Source organism: Saccopteryx bilineata, chromosome 3 (assembly GCF_036850765.1).
Source record: "Saccopteryx bilineata isolate mSacBil1 chromosome 3, mSacBil1_pri_phased_curated, whole genome shotgun sequence".
Lineage (NCBI taxonomy): Eukaryota > Metazoa > Chordata > Mammalia > Chiroptera > Emballonuridae > Saccopteryx > Saccopteryx bilineata.
The window spans coordinates 102,696,097-102,713,133 of record NC_089492.1 but is presented as its reverse complement, the minus strand read 5'-3'; the positions used below and the strand labels follow the sequence as shown (position 1 = coordinate 102,713,133).

Here is a 17,037-nt window from a genome sequence, read left to right as displayed (position 1 = left end):
GGGCAAATTCCCACTCATGACAGGGTGGCAGCTGGTGTGGACCCTCTATTTCTCCGGGTGAGGTGAGACCAGGCTAGGCATGGAAAGGGGTACAGCTGAGGCCAGACCATTTTTCAGGAGTCCTACAGGGCTCTGTGGTCTTTTTGTGTGGTCAGGTTTCCTTGCATCTCAGAGTATGGGGAAAATATATCATACCCTGACATCACTATTGGAAAGAGCCCATAGTGCTGAAATGCCCAGCCAGGGGATGGAGATGGCAGTGGGATTTAAAAGCCTGAGAATAAGCATCTCCTTTTAGAATCTCCTAAGACTCCAACTGCAGTCAAATCCCTCTAGTGGGTCATGATGTGCCAGCGACTACATTGCTGTGCTTGTCAATGATGCCAAATGGTCTGCACTTTAAACTTTTCAAAGGTCTTCATAAGTGAGATAATGGTTGCAAAAAATATCTTAAAAGTGTAATATTCTTTAAAATGTGTGGTTTTATTGATATTCTGGCTTATATCAATCTCATAATAGTCCTCTTAAAAAGCAGTTTGTGTGTCAAACCCCCAAATAGGAATTAGAAACATGCAGAGAGATTCAACGACCTGTTCTAGGTCACACAAGTCAGAAAAGGATCTAGAACAGTCTTTCAGATTCCTAGAGCCTTTTGAGAGCTCCCCTGAACCTCATATGCAGGCAGGGTTTGCCAAGGACCCAAAAGAAGGTGGCCCTGGGAGCATTTATAATCTGTTTGGAAAAACAGATGCTAAGAAATATGGCACTCTTGTGGTCAGCCTCTGACACTAATTTTGGAGGAATTCAAGTGGGTGAAAGTTTACCTGTTTCCAAAATAAACATGTACTCTGCCTTGGCCCGGAAGAGCTAACTCAAGGAGAATTAAGCTGTCATCATTACCCTCGTAATATTTGGATCCATAGAAGAAGCTATGGCTGGCCCACGATCATAAGACTTATGTTGATCTGAATATGGAAAATGGTTTCTAATGTGCTCAAATGAATGGCTCAGAAAAGAAAGAATCAACGTTCACAGGCATCTCAGCCTCCTAAGGCTTGAAGCCAGCCAGTGGCTGCGATGACCATACCATCCCCGGGCGTGCCGGGTCCCATCACCTCACTGATCCTGGTAAGGAAAACAGTTGGCTAGGAATCCAGCAGATACATAGTTAAAAGTTTCAAAAGGAATTTTTACTTTGAAAAGGAAGAGAAATGAAAAAACAAACAAACAAACAAAAAAACAACCCAAGAGTAAATATACAGGTTTCATACCCTAATGGTATATACAGTCACACAGCAGCTTGGTTAGGACACCTTCCTTTGCCTTCGCGTGGCCTGTCTGCAGCTACAGGAAGGTAGAGGATAGACTCCAATGTCTAGCTTTGGCTCGATTCAAGTGAACACCAGTTTCTAGCCTATGGGTTTCTTAGGACAACCCTAAAGCAACTTCCTGGGGCATGTCCAAGGCCCCAGACAGCCCAATGTCTAGGCTGCATTGGCTCTGCAGCTCTCTGCCTTTGAAGTACCAGAGGAGGGCTTCCACCGGGCTCCAGAGGCCCCTCCCTGGGTTCAGGTCCAATGTTTGGTAGCCTGTATAGAGTAGGTGCTTAAACGATTACTGAGCATACCACTGAATAAAGCAATCCTGCCTGGGCTGGGCAGCAGCTTCCCAGTTCTACAGCCATTTACTGATTACAGAGGGGATAGAAAAGGAATGAGATGAGACAGGTAGTTGTCACGATGAGATTGAATTCCAAGCCAAGAGCACTGAGGAGATGCAGCCTCCCTCGAAGTACCACTGGCCAGGGCACACTCAAGTGACTTGCTTGGCCTCTGCTGGTGTGGGATCTTCTCCAGGGATTCAGGATCTCTAGCCAAGACCCTGCTTGCCAGTGTCCAGCCATGACCTTAAGAGCTTCTAAATACCTCCAGGGGAAAGGTTAGACCTACTGGGGGAGGGAAAAAGCCCCAGCTGCCCTACCCAGGTGACTCCAGAAAGGTGGCTTCTTTTTCTTTCTCTTCTGGCAGTATCTGGCCAACAGCATTAGGGCTCGGGCTTTAGGGGATGGTGTGACACCTCACAGGGAAGGAGAAGGCCAAGGAATAGCTCAGCTGCAGTGCTGCACACAGGGAATGAAACAGAGTTATTGGTACGGACGACAAAAGAGGTAGTTGGACTTGGATAGGGCCCCCTACCTTCAAATAGGGGAGTGTTGAAGGGACTGTTCCTATATTTTTGTAATGATCAGATCCTAGAATCTGGATCAAGGGCAAGATGGGGTAGAATGAAAGCCCTTAGAAAATTCTCAAGGGGACAAAGATTTTACCATCAAAATGAGAGCAGAAGATGAGGGTCAGTGCACTCCTTCCCAGAGCCTTTAGGATGCAATATTAGAATACGTAAGCTGTCCCCTTCCAGCTCCCCCTCTGCACACTGCAGGAAATTCATTCCACTGAATGGTGGTAAAGTTTGAAAACACACACATATACATGCCAGAGTGATTCGGGCCCGTTTTCAGGTGAGTGATTTCCTAGGGGAAAGAGTGGGACATTTTCAGCCCCTGAGGTCGTTCTTACAAAGAACAGCCATAGCCTTCTCCAGCCACCCCTTGGCGCTCACTGTACAGCCAAGCTCCTGGTTAAAAGATAATGGAGGTGCCCTGAGCAGCTCCCTCAGCTTCCACTAATTCCTAAGAGAGGCATGCACTGCTCCCATGGCCCCAAGGCATCCCAAAGACACCATCATAACATGACTCAGGGAGGACTGCCCCTAAACTCCCCAACACCAGCTCAGGCCCGGGCCCCATCTGCAGCTCCATTAACAGAGTTCCAGATTCAGTCCTGGGAGAAGCTGCTCAGCAGCCCTCGTCTGCTCACCTGACTCAGGCTGTTCGCCCCAACTGGAATGCCCCAAACCCATCTGCCTATGGAATTCCACTTCATATTCAAGGACCTAAATCTTTACCCTTCTCCATTAACCTCCCTCTAATCTATGCCGATCTATTCACAGCACACAAGATTCACCCTTATTCACTCTCACTTAATTACTGCCAATCCTCTATACTGTTTGCTTCATGTTTTATCTGAGATACTTTTGACTGCCTAACAAGATAGCAACATCTTAAAAGATGTTTCTAGACATCAGTTAACAAAACCATCTGGCAATGTTGCAAGAAAATAATTTTAGAAACTTTTGGTGTTCCAACTAGACTAATAAGGGTCCTAAAGGCAGGGGGTCCATCTGATGCCTCTTTGTAACTTTATTTCAAGGCATGGATGGCACCTGAAGTGGGTAAGTAACTTACAAATGTTTACACACAGTGATGATACTGTCATTCCCACAAACTCACTACATGCCCGGTGGGTGACCAAGGAGGGTGGGTCAGTTGATCTGAAAAAAGGTTTCTGCCTGTGCTTCTTCTAATCCTCTGCGCTAAGCTCCCAAAGTTTCTGATCTAGAACTCCTGAGTCTACACACAATCATTACTGGGCACCTAAATGCAGGCTTCTGTTCTGGGTGCTGTGGGAAGAAAAAAGAAAAAGAAAAAGATGACGATATCCCTGCTCTTGGAGAGCTTACCACCTAAGAGGTGGGCAGGGACAGTTACACACACATACACACACACACACTCCACAAAAGTTGTAAAAGCATCGTCATACAAGTAATAAAATACAGGCTAAAGAGCATGTGAATACAGGGGTAACCTATGTACTGCTAGTCAGGAAGGGCTCCGCAGGGAAGATGATTTCTGAGCTGGGAGCTAGGACTCCCGTGCACACATTCTCTTGCCTGGCTTTTTCATCTTTGAGATCAAGCGGGAGAGTTTTGTTCAGCTGGGCACTCTTGAAGTGAAGCACTGGCCTGCTATTGCCTCTGATGTAAAATCATTTACCAACAAGACCTGCCTGTGATCCCCCGATGTTTTTCTTTCCCTTTTTCATTCTTTTTAAAGCAAAATGAGTAATTTCAAATCTACATGAATGAAAGCAACAGAGCAAGAGGCAGGCTTTCCAAGGACCCAAGGGACAACAATAAAGCAATGCTATGATTTTGTAAAATTATGACTTTTAGTGACTCAAAATATGCAAAATATCACAGAGGCACATCAGAAAATTAGACATCCTTGCCCTTGAGCAATAGGCAATCTTGTTGGAAAGACAAGTTTGTTGGAATGTCATTAGATGACAAGGAAATATAATCAGGCAGCCTCTTTGGCAAACATAACGAAGACTTAGAAACAAGTGGAGGGGGAGGTGTCAGCGTGGGAATTACTACAGAAGGGTTTGTAGGAACTGGGGGACTTGAGCTCACACTGGGAAGTGGGAGATATTTGAGTAGAAATCTAGAAAAGGAGCATCCAACATGTAGGGACTTGGGTGAGAGAACAGGGGTAGGAATGAGTCTGTGACACAAAGTAAACAACCCTTTGGAGCAGAGGGAGGAGGTTTGCATACCTGGAGCTCAGGAGGCATGTTGGGTGATGGTGAATGGGGTGAGAGTGATGGGGTGAGGTCCTTTATTGTCAGTGACATGAATTCCCACTGCCCTGTAGACTGCCCTTGGGAAGAAAACTAGCCCAAGAACTCATGTCTTCCTTCAGGCTCTGAGTGTGTCTACCTAATCCTTGATGATCTTTAAAAAACACTCAAATCCACAAAAGACACCCCTTTCCCACCCTGAGGACTCTTTGTGCTCTGAGGACACGACCACACTCTGCCTAAAATATGCCTAAAACTATTAGGACAGTCTCAGCACCTTGCAAACCTCTTCTGAGAGGCTAGGAAAGCTGTTAGCAGCCAGAATGCCTCCAGTTGGTCAGACAGCAGAGAAATGCACAGGACACTAATGTCCATGGAATGCCAGAGGCTTGAGACTGGGGCAGCCACAGAGTGCACTAAGATGTCCCCCTCACTCTTGACCAACCCAAAGGGCCTCAGCGAATGGGAGTGGCACCCTAGGTGCACCAGGACGCCTAGAGTGAAGGCAAGAAAGTCAAAAAACTGGGAAGGATCTTGGCTAGCTCCCAAGCCCCTCCCACTATTAATTCCCCTAAGCCCCTGGTATAGAATAAAAGACAGACTCCTGCTACATGGTGATATGGTTACATTTATAGAAGCTCTCTTGTCACCAGTGAAATGTGACCTTCATACTTTTCTTATCTTAATATCTGGGTAAACACCTGTTGTGCAAGCACACAAATAAAGGTTCTAAAGGTGAAATGCCGTGTGTCCAGTAACACCACACTACTCCAGACCCAGGCACCAGAAAGTCCTTTTGGCACTGCAGATGGCTTCTTTCTCCCTTTAACCTGGGCACCAAAATTAGCTCCATCAACCTCAGCCAGTGCTGTAGTGAAGGCTGCCATTCTAAAATAGCATCTGAGAACTCTTGGAAACATGGGAGAGGAATACAAGGGTACAGTGCTTTACAGACACTCCCTGGAGAAAGCAATTTCAACAGAGTGCTTTGCAAACCAAGTAAAAGGAAATGAGCACTACTAAGATTTGTTCTAGAATCTTTGTAGAGTAAATGATATCCTTCTTAACTCCCCAAGTCTGCCACATAGCATGTTGTATACATTCATTTTTATACCATTAAGCAAGATGGTTTTCATTCAGAAAAATACCACAGAGGTCATATATTCATAGAAGAATGTTCACCAAATGACCTGTGCTTTAACTCAAAATTTTACTAACTTGTACAGTCCTGTTGTTTCTAGAATAAGTTCTAAAAATACCATAAGATGTCATATGTCCCATTTCCCCATATATTTGATAATCTAGAATTGATTTTTTAAAATTGTCTTGAAGTTCAAAGAAAGAACTCTCAAACAGTTCCCCAAGCACAAGTTTTTGTTGTTTGCACACAGATCTCATAAACAGAGCCGGGCAACTGATTTGGTGTGTGTGCTTAGAGCCACTCTTTCTGCAACTGTGTATGACGTATTTTTCCAGGACAGTCTTTCCCAATACTCCAAAGTGCTTCAGCAACAGGAAGTCGTAAAGGTAGGAAGGAGGCCTGTAAATATTTGCTGTAATTACTCATTAGTAATGAGAATAGTTAGTATTAAAGTTTGAGTCATCCCCTTTGTGCTCCAGCCTCTTCATCACTTTGTCGCAGGAGCCCGAGGTGAGATATAGGGGCCTCGCTTCACCGGGGACACCAGGGACATCTACATTTCCCTGCAGATGGCACGGCGTGCTTCTTTCAGCAGCTCATTCCCCAAATATTAGGATAACATGCTGCCCTTCCTTCCCTCTGTCCCTTACCCCCTCCCCAGAGGCAGTCAGACAAACCTTATACGAAGTGGTAATAGTATAAAAATTCTTTCATCAAGAGTAAAATATGTGTATTTGTTAATATAAATATAACATCAAGAGACCCAGAGAGAGCACCATCTGGCTAGTCGGTGATTTAAATGATTACTACCAAAAAATAACCACACGCTGTCACTGATGTATTTTTAAATTTTTATGAAATGCTTCTGAACTGTCTCAGATTGAGCCTATGTCCTCTTATTCATAGCAAACCACTGACACCCCACTGTCATCAAGTTATGAGCAGGGGCACTTGAGGCTGAAAATGAGACCCAAAGAGTCAACTAAAGCTATCATAGAGTTGGCTCATTTCTAAAAGCACTATCCTATTGGCTGTACCCCCAGCACTTGTGAGCAGCCGGCACGGCAGTGGGGGTTAACCTCCAGCATCACAATCACAACTGAGCAGCATAATGGAGTCGTTTTCCCACTCGTGTTCTATCACACAGCCTGACCCAATAAAAGCCCTCATCAGTCAGTGTTCCTGGCACTAACTGGTCAGGTTTGATGTTTTTTACTGGAGGGTACCTTGGAGAGGGTGTACACTGGAGGGAATTCGTTGAAGGAATCTAAAAGAAGAGAGTTACAATAATCCACTGTCATGGCTTTTGGAGCTGGGAAAATGCCAGGTGGATGAACAGCAAAGAAACATGTTTTTTAATCAGGTCATTTTCCTTACTGACAAACCATCCTTTCTAAAATATCTTTCCCTGTGAGGAAAGGAACTGTTTCCCAGAGTCATTACCTTGCACAGAAGTTGCTTGTAACTCTAAAACTGAAGAATTTTGACATTGAAGGGGAGGAGGGGGGATGGGCCCCCTGGGAACACATGATGCTTCTGGTGGTCATGCCATATAATAAGAATTTTGCTGAGGTACAAGTGGCCCCTAGAAACAGCCTAAGGCAGTCAAGCAAACCAGTATTTCTTGAGGAACTAGAAAAAAAAAGCCACTTAGCAGTAGATAACATTCTGGTCCATTCCACACCTGTGTCCTCAGCTCCAGAAATCTTCACGGGCCTTGCCACTCATGCTTGCAGATTAGTTCTGTGGCTTCCAAGAGCAGGATCAGACAACTGGCACCAAATGACACCCAACCTTGACTTGAAAATCACAGAGCTGTGAATGGCATGCACCCATGCACGACTGTCACACACACACACACACACACACACACACACACACACACGGTGATGTGCAGCTGCCAACATGGCTGGCTTCTCTCTGTGTCATATGTGTTGGTGCAATCGCTTTGCAGCTCTGCGAAAACTCAAGACGACATCTCAGTTAACAGTGCAGAGGCCAATGGTGAGATGGCTGCGAAAGCTTGGGGCTCAGGAGGGAAAGGGCTCTATAAAAACGCAACATTATTCTTGCAACGATCATAGCTATTCTTTATTCCCCCATCCATCTTTCCTTCCTGTGCTTGCAATTTCAAAAGATCAAAAAGAGTCAGAGGAAGTCTTGTGCATCTTGATTTGGAGATGGTTCTTCAGAAGCCACGGAGGAACACTTCTAACAGGTTCTTCTGCACAATGCATCCGAAGGCTAAAGTAATTATTGAAGTCTTGCCACCAGTTAAGGGAGGAAGGTGGAAGGCTTTGAACTTCTTAAAGGCAAGAAAGAACTGCCTCCTTCCAGAATTGAGGAAAACCCATGAAAAATAAGAATTTCCAGGACTGCCAAGTCCACCCTTCAGATCTTCCATTTCTGTCTGAGTGTGAGGTTCAATACAAGTGATGAGTCACAAAAGGGAAAAGTAATTATAGTAATTACAAATCCAACAACAAAAGCACTTATCATTTATGGACTACTTACCACCAGTCAGGAATGGTAATAAATACTTTATAGCTATCTTAGGGAAGGTAAGGCATATGCATCACTGGTTAAGAGTATAGACTTGAGAGATTTTGCCCTGTTCAAATCCTAACTCAGCCCGGACTACCTATTTGACCTTTGGCAATTTACCTTTCTATACTTCAGATTTTCCATCAGTGAAATGGGGATAATAACAGAGCTTATCTCACAAGGTTGTTATTAGGATTTAAATAGTTAATCCATGCAAAGTTCTAAGGACACTACCTACACAAATAAGACTAAATTTTTCAGTTTTGTTTTGTTTTGTCCTATTGCATATATAATTTCTACTAGGACATACAAATGTATTCCTAGTGCATAAAATGACCTCCAAATAACTGTGCAGGGCCCTCTGCTCCCCTTCCTTCTATGATGGGGCAGACATGGGGTACAGGTAAGGTTAAGTTGCACCACAGAATCTTTACTGGATTTATGCACCAATTCCCACCCCCATCTCCAAGACAGTGAGGGACAATGGCAGTGAAACATCGGAAGAGTTTGGGACCCAAACAGAAAGACACTGAAATGTAAGGCAGTCAACGAGCCAGACATCTAAGAGCCAGGGCTTACCTTTTCCAAATCATAGAGCCTTTGAAAGGTTATTAAGAACCAAACAGACTTCCCTCAGGAAAAAAAAATGCTTATATATAATACATAATACCTTGTATAGAATTTCAAAGGGCCCCTCACCATCCTCTGAAGCCCATTCACAAAGTCTAACTTAAGAAGCTCCCCCCACCTTGGCCTTCCTGGAGTCATGCAGCCTCTACCATTATCCTCAGTTGATCAAAACTTCAAGCCCTATCCCCCTAGTAGGTGCCTTGCTCTGTGCCCAAAGTAAGTGTGTAGAGAACAGCATTCATTGTTTGGGGCCTTTCTGATGATGGTGTCAAAGTATACGATAGGGAATACTCTTGAAATCCATTTTTTCTCTATCCTCCTAACCCTTTACACTGACTACCTAAATCTGACTTCCCTCAGAGCTGGTCTTTATGCTGGTGGTCAGCACCCAACCTGCATAATTCCAGAAAGGACTATGAACCAACTCTCCCACCCCCAAACATACACAATACCTTTTAAATAATCGTGTGTTGGTTACTACTGCCTGAAATGCTACTGAGAGCTTCTTATATTTAGCTTCAAAAGATTTGATCCTAACAGAAAAGTCACTTGTAGCTGCCAGCTACCTATGTATTTAAACTTCCTTGTATGTCTACCCTCCCAACCCCCACCAAACAAAACAATCTGAAGACAAGGACCACATCCCCTATTTTTTAGTCTCCTCCTCAGTATTTTATTCATAGTAGGAATAGATGTTCAATACAGATTTGTTGTCTTACGGATTTACATCATGGTGTGAATGAAGAGCAGAGCCGGTTTCATCATGAGAAAAGACAGCATAGTACTGGGGAGAGTTGGGTACTGGAGGCCCAGTGAGCAAACTCTGCTAACTTGACATTATTGGAAAACACCCTCCCTATTACGAACTATCAGCGATGGGCAGTACAAAAAGCAAGAGGGAAGATTCAATAGGATAAAATGAAGAATTGGTACGGAACAAAACTGGGGAAAATACAAAAAGCGAATACTACTGGACAGATTTCCCAAGAATTAGAAAAGCCTAGATCTTGAGATTAGTGACAGCAAATACAATATTTTCAAATGTATTGGGCTAAAATCCTGGGGCTCTAAGACTATCTAATTGGCTCCTTCTATTTGTAAACATTTTACAATAGATTCCTAGAAAGTTGAGAATCACCCTATACATACAGAGGGGGGGGGAGAGCAAAGAGAGAGGGAGGGAGAGAATAGAGAGAGAGAGGGAAGGGGAGGGAGAGAGGGAGAGGGAGAGAGACAGGGAGAGAGACAGGGAGAGAAGGAGTAGAGGAGGGGGGTTTACATTCAAAGTGAATTAAACAGTTTTAGGGTCTCATAGTTTTCATTACTAGTGAAAATACCACCTAACTCAGTATAGGAAAGAGTCCAGTAGCTGCTTAAATGTCTCCTCTAACAGGGAGTTCTCTACTTCCCAAAGCAATTTGCTCTACTGGGGAACAGCCCTTGCACTGGTTTTGCTTAATGAGATCCACATATAAGTGAGATAAAGGGGGTGCACCAAAGCAATGAATTTGCAAATTCCCAAAGTTTATAGACGCTGGGACCAGCACAACTCTACTTCCTCTTTTGCAAAAAAAGGAAACAAAATCACTCCTGGTGTAGCCTGGAGTCTTTTATAATCTAGCAAAGCAAGTCTCTTTTTAATAAGACTGAGTTTTGGCGTGGAGAGGAGGTTGGGTGGGGGGACATGGTAATCCTTTGGAACTTACCACCAGTCAGGAATGGTAATAAATACTTTATAGCTATCTTAGGGAAGGTAAGGCATATGCATCACTGGTTAAGAGTATAGACTTGAGAGATTTTGCCCTGTTCAATTTTGCCCTGTTTTCACTATCTAGAAGCACTTCAGGACCTACGGGGGCACTACTTTGTTAACAATAGAAAAATACAGACTTAATTAAAAGTAATGAACCAGGGTTCTGATTCTTACCAGCACTAACTTTCCTTTGTGACTGAAGGTGACTTAACTTCTCTTGACCTCAGTTTCTGTATCCAAAAGGGAAACATTTGATAGGATGACTTCCACAATCCCTTATTAAATAATTCTAAGCTCCTATCAGTGACACAGAAAAAAAAAAACAAAAAAAACCCAACCAGTAGCCACGGCATTCTTGCACACTCCATGAAAGCTGTTTGAATGACTTGTTAAATACCTGAACCCATAATGTGTCACATCCATTCCTCATCCCTAAATTCTGGCAATGCCACAGAGACAGTTATCAAATGTTGAAGGAATATTTACAGAAAATATATGTAAATCGAGAAAGACTATTCAGCAATAGTTCTGCCTTCAGCACTGGAAAAAGATGGACATGGGTTTTATTTTAGCAGAGCAACAATTATGTCCAGCTGGCAGGGGGAGGAGAGGATGGTTTGAAAACTTCAGATCCAGGTGTCTCTTACTCCTTGTACCACTGGCCCAACACTAAGTGATATGAGCCTTCACTGGAAAAGGTGTTTTGAGCTGGGTCTGGCTTTGGGAATGGGCTTTGATCCACACTATCGAAGGATCTCATTTACATTTGTTGGAACCCTTTCCAATCTCTACAGTACCTTAAAACTTCCAGACTCTTCTCTCTCCCAGGGAAGGGTCTTAGAAATTGTTTTATCAGGAAGTTAATCACCCAGACACTTTCCAGCTCTTCATCGAGTCAGGAACCATGATTAATGAGGCCTCCACTTCACTACTGACAGCTCGGTGCAGAAAGGGACGTGCAGCACCTCTACCAACCTTCAGTTTCTGACCATCTCTGATATCAACGGGAACGCCCACTACCACCAAATGAGTGCACTTTGATACCTTCTATCAAGGCCAGCCAGCCAGCCAACTCTTAGAAAGCAAACTCTTTTTGTTATTAAACATTAACATCTCCATTGACACATGAACATTTTGGAACAAATGATCCTGCCCAGTTCTTGAAGGGCCGTTAGAAGAAACATTGCATGTATCCATGCATCTTGAATTTGGGGGAAGAAATGGCTCTACGGAACCAGAAGAATCAAAACTCGTAGGAACTGAGGTTCGGAATCATCATCTCAGAGCCCCCTTGGCAGGCAACACACTGCACTTGTGTGGAACTGCAAGAAAGTTAAGGACAGCCACTTACTTACATGTTACGCTAACTCTCAATGTATTGGTCACATATTTTAATTATACCTTTGTCCTGCAAGGAGTCTGCAGCCAGCAAACAGAGACATACACAAAAAGTAAACATGTCTCTAAACAATTAGCCCAACAGGAATTGGACAACCCCTCAAGGGGCTCTGGACAGTGAGGGTCATATCATTGTTGCCCTGCCAGTCTGCGACACAAAAATCAAGGCAGGTCGCAAAGGGCAACCGCACTGGGCGATGTAGCACCTGAAGCAGCCTCCTAGGCAACTCTCAGACAATCTAGCATTGGTTCTTATACACGCAGCTCTCACAAATAATCCTGAGTTTGATTACCCCACTTTTTTTCCTGTTCCCCTTCTGGCTACCTCTGTCTCTAATGAAGGAGGCACTATGGACGGATATGTCGAAATAACTTGTCCCCTGTTCCCAAGTTTCTTGCAGCGATTAACACACATAATGCTGTGTCGCACAGGGGAAGCGGAGACTGCACACATCTGTCAAGATTACCGTCAGGCCCCACCTCTGAGATTTCAACATTCACCAATATGCTCTGCCAAATCCCGTGCTGAGGAGCTGACTGTTTTGAGTTTTGTTTGTTTTGATTTTTCGGTCATTATTATTGGTATTGTAAATCAGACTACATTGATTTTACTAAATGCGTTTCAATCTTAAACTCTCCTCCCTGCTTCGCTGCCCTTCAGAGACACAGGACTCCAGAGCTGCTCCGAGGCACCAGAAGCGCAGTCCCAGGGCCCACGGGTGGCCGGGCCAATGCCCCCTCACCCGCCTCAGGCTTGGGGGCGCCACAGTGACGTGGGAGGGAGAGCTGCGGTCGGGAAGAGGGAGCTGGGCTTAGTCCCCTCCCACCAGTGATCAGAGAGCGAAGGGTCTGGGCGCCAGGCCAAAACCGGCGCATTTCGCTCCCTTTTATCAAATCCTTATCGGTGCCCCGAAGTGGGAACCGCCGCTTTCGACCAGAGGATACACGGTTTCTGGCTCCCATCTCTCAGTCGAAGTCAGAACAAGAGCAATGCCACAGAGGCCACTGAGGAGCTCGGGGCCGGTCACCTCCTCCCTTCGTGGCTGGGTCCCGCATGCCCGCACCTTCTCACCGCCGCCCAGCAGCTGTTCTCCCGACACTCGGCTCGTGCAGGCGGCCGTGCGTCCGATCCCCGTCCCCAGAACCCAGCCCCGCCAAGCCGCGGCCAAGCGCGGGGCTGAAAGTTTCAGCGCGCTGGGGCAGCACCAGGGGAGACAGAAGTGAGGGTTTGGCGGCGAGCGGTGCACGATTGTGGGAATGAAGCTGTACCCACGTCTGTGAGGCCGCGCGGCGCGCTCTCACGCTCGCCAGGAGAGAGCCGGGCGGGGAACGGCCGGGAGGGGGCGGGAGGGCAGTGAGAGTTGGCCGAAGTTGCCTCTTACCCAGTGCCTAGAGGCTCGGGAGGGCAGGCAGCAGGAAGATCGCGGCTGCCCTTCTCTGTCCTCTTGAAAAAGAAACACCAGAACCAGCCAGGAGCGCCGGGTGTCGCCAACACCTCGCCTCACACCCAGACACCTGCCCTGCGAGGGAGCCCGCTGCACGCCCCACTCTGCCCCGCGGAGTCAAGGTGCAGGATCAGGAAGGGAATTTCTCCAAGTGTCAGTGGGATCTGGGGACCCGAAGTGGGGCCCGTTGTTGCGTCCCGGCCCCTCCGCGTATTGGGGCCGCGCACCCCCTCCGACCCCTTTGTCACTTTGGAGCTCAGAGAGAGCACAGCAACTCATTTGGAAGGACTCAAAGAATCCAGAATGCATGCTTCCCCGCAAGCGAGACTTAAAGTTGAAAGCTGACCTGAGTTAAATCAACCCAGAAACATTTCAACCCGCTGGTGCGGGAGATTTTGGAAGATACCGCGTGAGCACCTCCGACCTGCAGGGCTCTCTCCCTCAGCCTTCTGGCCTCGTTGCACACTCAAATCCCCCAGTTCCTTCGGGCCACACAACTCTTCACTGCGAAGCCGCAGCCCTGAGTCCCCAGACGGAGCATCTGCTCCACCATCCTCCCCCCAAAACTTTCCAAACTCCTCCTCGGGCCTCAAAGACCTCCGCACTCCTCTCCCAGCTCCTCTGGGCAGCGCCGGCCCGGGGAAGTTCGGCTACCCTCTTGGACGAACTCCCTAGCCGGCTCGGACACCCCTTTACCTTTTCTTCTCCTTGTCAGCTGTCATTGTAGTTGTGGCCCTTTGAGACGCCGAACACTTGGGCTTGCTCCCCAGCCGAGGAGGTGGAGAGGTGGGGGGCTGCAGCCGCTGTCCACGCTCTGGCTCTCGCTCACTCCCTGAGGTCCCGGCCGGTGTTAAAGGTCCTAAACGCTCGCAGGCCCGAGAGCCCTACACGATCAGGTGGAAGTTTGCGGGAGGCTGGCAAGGTGCGGGGAAAGAGGGTGGAGAAAGGTGACAGGGAGGAACCTGCAGCCGGAGGCGGGGTCGGGGAAAAGAGTGGGAGGAGGCTGTCAAAAGCCAAAAAGAGGGCAGCGAGAAGGGGACTGAAGTTCCTTATTTCCTCAAAGAAAAGAGTCACTTTCCTGGGTCTTCAAAAACAAAAGTAAAGAAGAGAAAAGGAAAAGGAAGAAGAAGAAGTGGCTCCAACGACAACAGTTAGAAGAATCTGGGGACGGGCGGGCGCGGCGGCTGAGATGACCATACAGTCTCAGGACACTGCCGAGGATTGTACGGCCGGCTCAGGAGAGCTGGGCGGGAGCGCAGCGGACGCCGGAGCAGGGCGGCGGGTCGCTCCCGAATGTCTGGTTCCTGGGGCTGCCTGCCCACTTTAAAAACTCCGGCGGCCCACGCGGGGGAGGGCACGAGGAGCGCGGGCTCAGGGGGCGGGGCCGGCGCGCGCCGAGAGGCCCCGCCCGCGCCGCGCAGCGAGCCCGGGCAGCCCACGCGTCCTGGCCAATGGGAGGCGCCGCTGCAGCCTCGGCCCTGACCGCGGTCCGCCCTCTGGCACGCCGCTCCGCTGCAGTCCGCCTAGCCGCCTTCTCCCTCCGCTGTGGCCGGAGTTGTTTATGAGGTTGGCAGGTAGCAAGGTGGGACTCCGCGCCAGGTAGGCGCAGTTTATGTGGACTAAGCGACAGCAATAAGTCGGTCTCCGGGAGTGCCCCTCTGAGCTGGTGTCCCCCCACCCACGCCGCGCCCTTGAGACTAGGGCAGAACAGCGAGCGCAAGGGTCCCGCGCCCGGCCGCGTTTGGCAGAGCGGCTCCGCCTTCCCTTGCCCCACTGCGTAGACCCTAAACTGAGTGGGAATAATTCTGAGGGCCCCAGCGGCTGCGGTGCCGGCTGGGGCGATGCATTGTTTCGGCCGAACGCGCTGACTTTACCTTTTGAAAAAAGACAGGGAAACCGATCATCTGCTCCTGTCGGGTCTGGGGAAAACAGTGCAATCAAATTGCAGTAGCGCTGCACCTGTTTTTTCTTCTTCAACCGGCAGTTTGGTTGCTTGCGGAGTTGTATTGAGAGGTATGCCGGTTTTGGGGATGCATGCGGGAGAAGGCCTCTGAACTGTCTGGCCTGGCACACCCTACTCCCAACACCTGGCCATCTGGGCAGTTCAGAATTCACAAGGGAGTCTGGCTTCCCAGTGTTATCTTGGAATAAGAGTGACACCGCGTCCTCCAATCATGAGATCTCAGGCTTGCCTAAAAGGTGTCTCCAGGGTCTGAATGAAGGCCTAGGAAAGTGAAGGCTGCAAGTGTTAAGTGTGTGGAGATTAGAAATCTGAGGGTTAGGTGGTTAGAGCTCAGGGATTTTTCAGATGCGCTTTAAATGCTACTCTCAACACACACCTGTGTCTTTGCCCTGCACTCAGCTACTCTCCCAAGAATCCCACCCCATTTCCTACCTAGATTACTGTGATCCAACAGGGATAGCAGAGGAAGGGACCAGGAGCACTTAATCTTTGAAGCTCTGAGAGGGCCCACTGGCTTCACAGGTGTGAGTTGACCAGAAGAGGAAGCAAGGGCCAGGAAACTGGTCCTCCCTGTGACCTGAAACTTTGCCATACCTTTTCCCTTTAGCATCACCACATGTTATATTAAAATAATCTGGCCTGACTTGTGGTGGTGCAGTGGATAAAGCGTGGACCTGGATTACTGAGGTTGCCGGTTTGAAACCCTAGGCTTGCCTGGTCAAGGCACATATGGGAGTTGATGCTTTCTGCTCCAACCTCCTTCTTTCTCTCTTTCTCTATAAAAATGAATATATAACATTTAAAATAAAATAATCTGCATGATCAACCTTCAGGACTTGATGCTAAGTGAAATAAACCAGTCACAAAAGGACAAAGACTGTAAGATTCCACTCATATGAAGTATCTAAAGTGGTCATCCATAGAAACAAAGTAGAAAGGTGGTTATCAGGGCCTGAGGGAGTGCAGGGGAAGAGGTGGGAATCAGTGTTCAGTGGGTATAGAGTTTCAGTTTTGCAAAATGAAAAAGTTCTAGAGATCTGTTGCACAACAATCTGACTATTTAACTATTGAACTATACACTTAAAAGTGGTTAAGATCTAAAATTTAATGCTCTGAATTTTTTTTGCCATAATAAAAAAATAAATAGCAAGAAAAAATCTAGCTAAGCTCAGTTTTGAAAATATAGTTTTGTGTCACCACCAAAATACAAAATAAATACATTTTTCCCTTGCACATGGTCAGAGGAGCAGGGATAACTTTAAGTAAACTTTGGAAGGCATTGTAAGGCAGAATTAGGGATAGATAGAAAAACCTGCAAAGGATTGGGGACTTAAGCATGTTTCTCATTTCCCTAGAGCCACTGAGCACTGTGCACACAGCCTTTAAAATCAGCTGTCAGGCTTAACAGTCAAGGAGTTCAAACAAAAATTGAAAATTTCTCTAGGAAGTTATTTCTTGGGGCTGGTGAGTTTCAGGAATGGGGTGATTTCAGACTGGGCTTCTCCAGCCAGCCAATCTTAGTGGACACATATATTTATCTCAATGAGGAATTCAAATTGGTAAGACAGGGTTCTTCCTTAATCAGCCATTAGCTTATCTCACCTGGGACTGGAGTGAGAGAAGGAACAGGCTCTTTGATGGTTTCCAGGTGCCCAAAGCCATTCCTTGCCAGAGCAAGGAGAAAC

General features: G+C 47.0%; 1 protein-coding gene across 1 annotated transcript in view; it reads right to left on the bottom strand.

Moving 5' to 3' along the window:
* Window positions 1-14,701, bottom strand: part of EPAS1 (endothelial PAS domain protein 1) — an 85,169-nt gene extending 70,468 nt beyond the window's left edge. The window contains exon 1 of the mRNA XM_066267047.1: window positions 14,086-14,701. Within this exon, the coding sequence (XP_066123144.1) occupies window positions 14,086-14,111 (26 nt within the window). The 5' untranslated portion in view covers window positions 14,112-14,701. The remainder of the gene's footprint in view (window positions 1-14,085) is intronic.
* Between the last annotated feature and the right edge of the window lie 2,336 nt (window positions 14,702-17,037).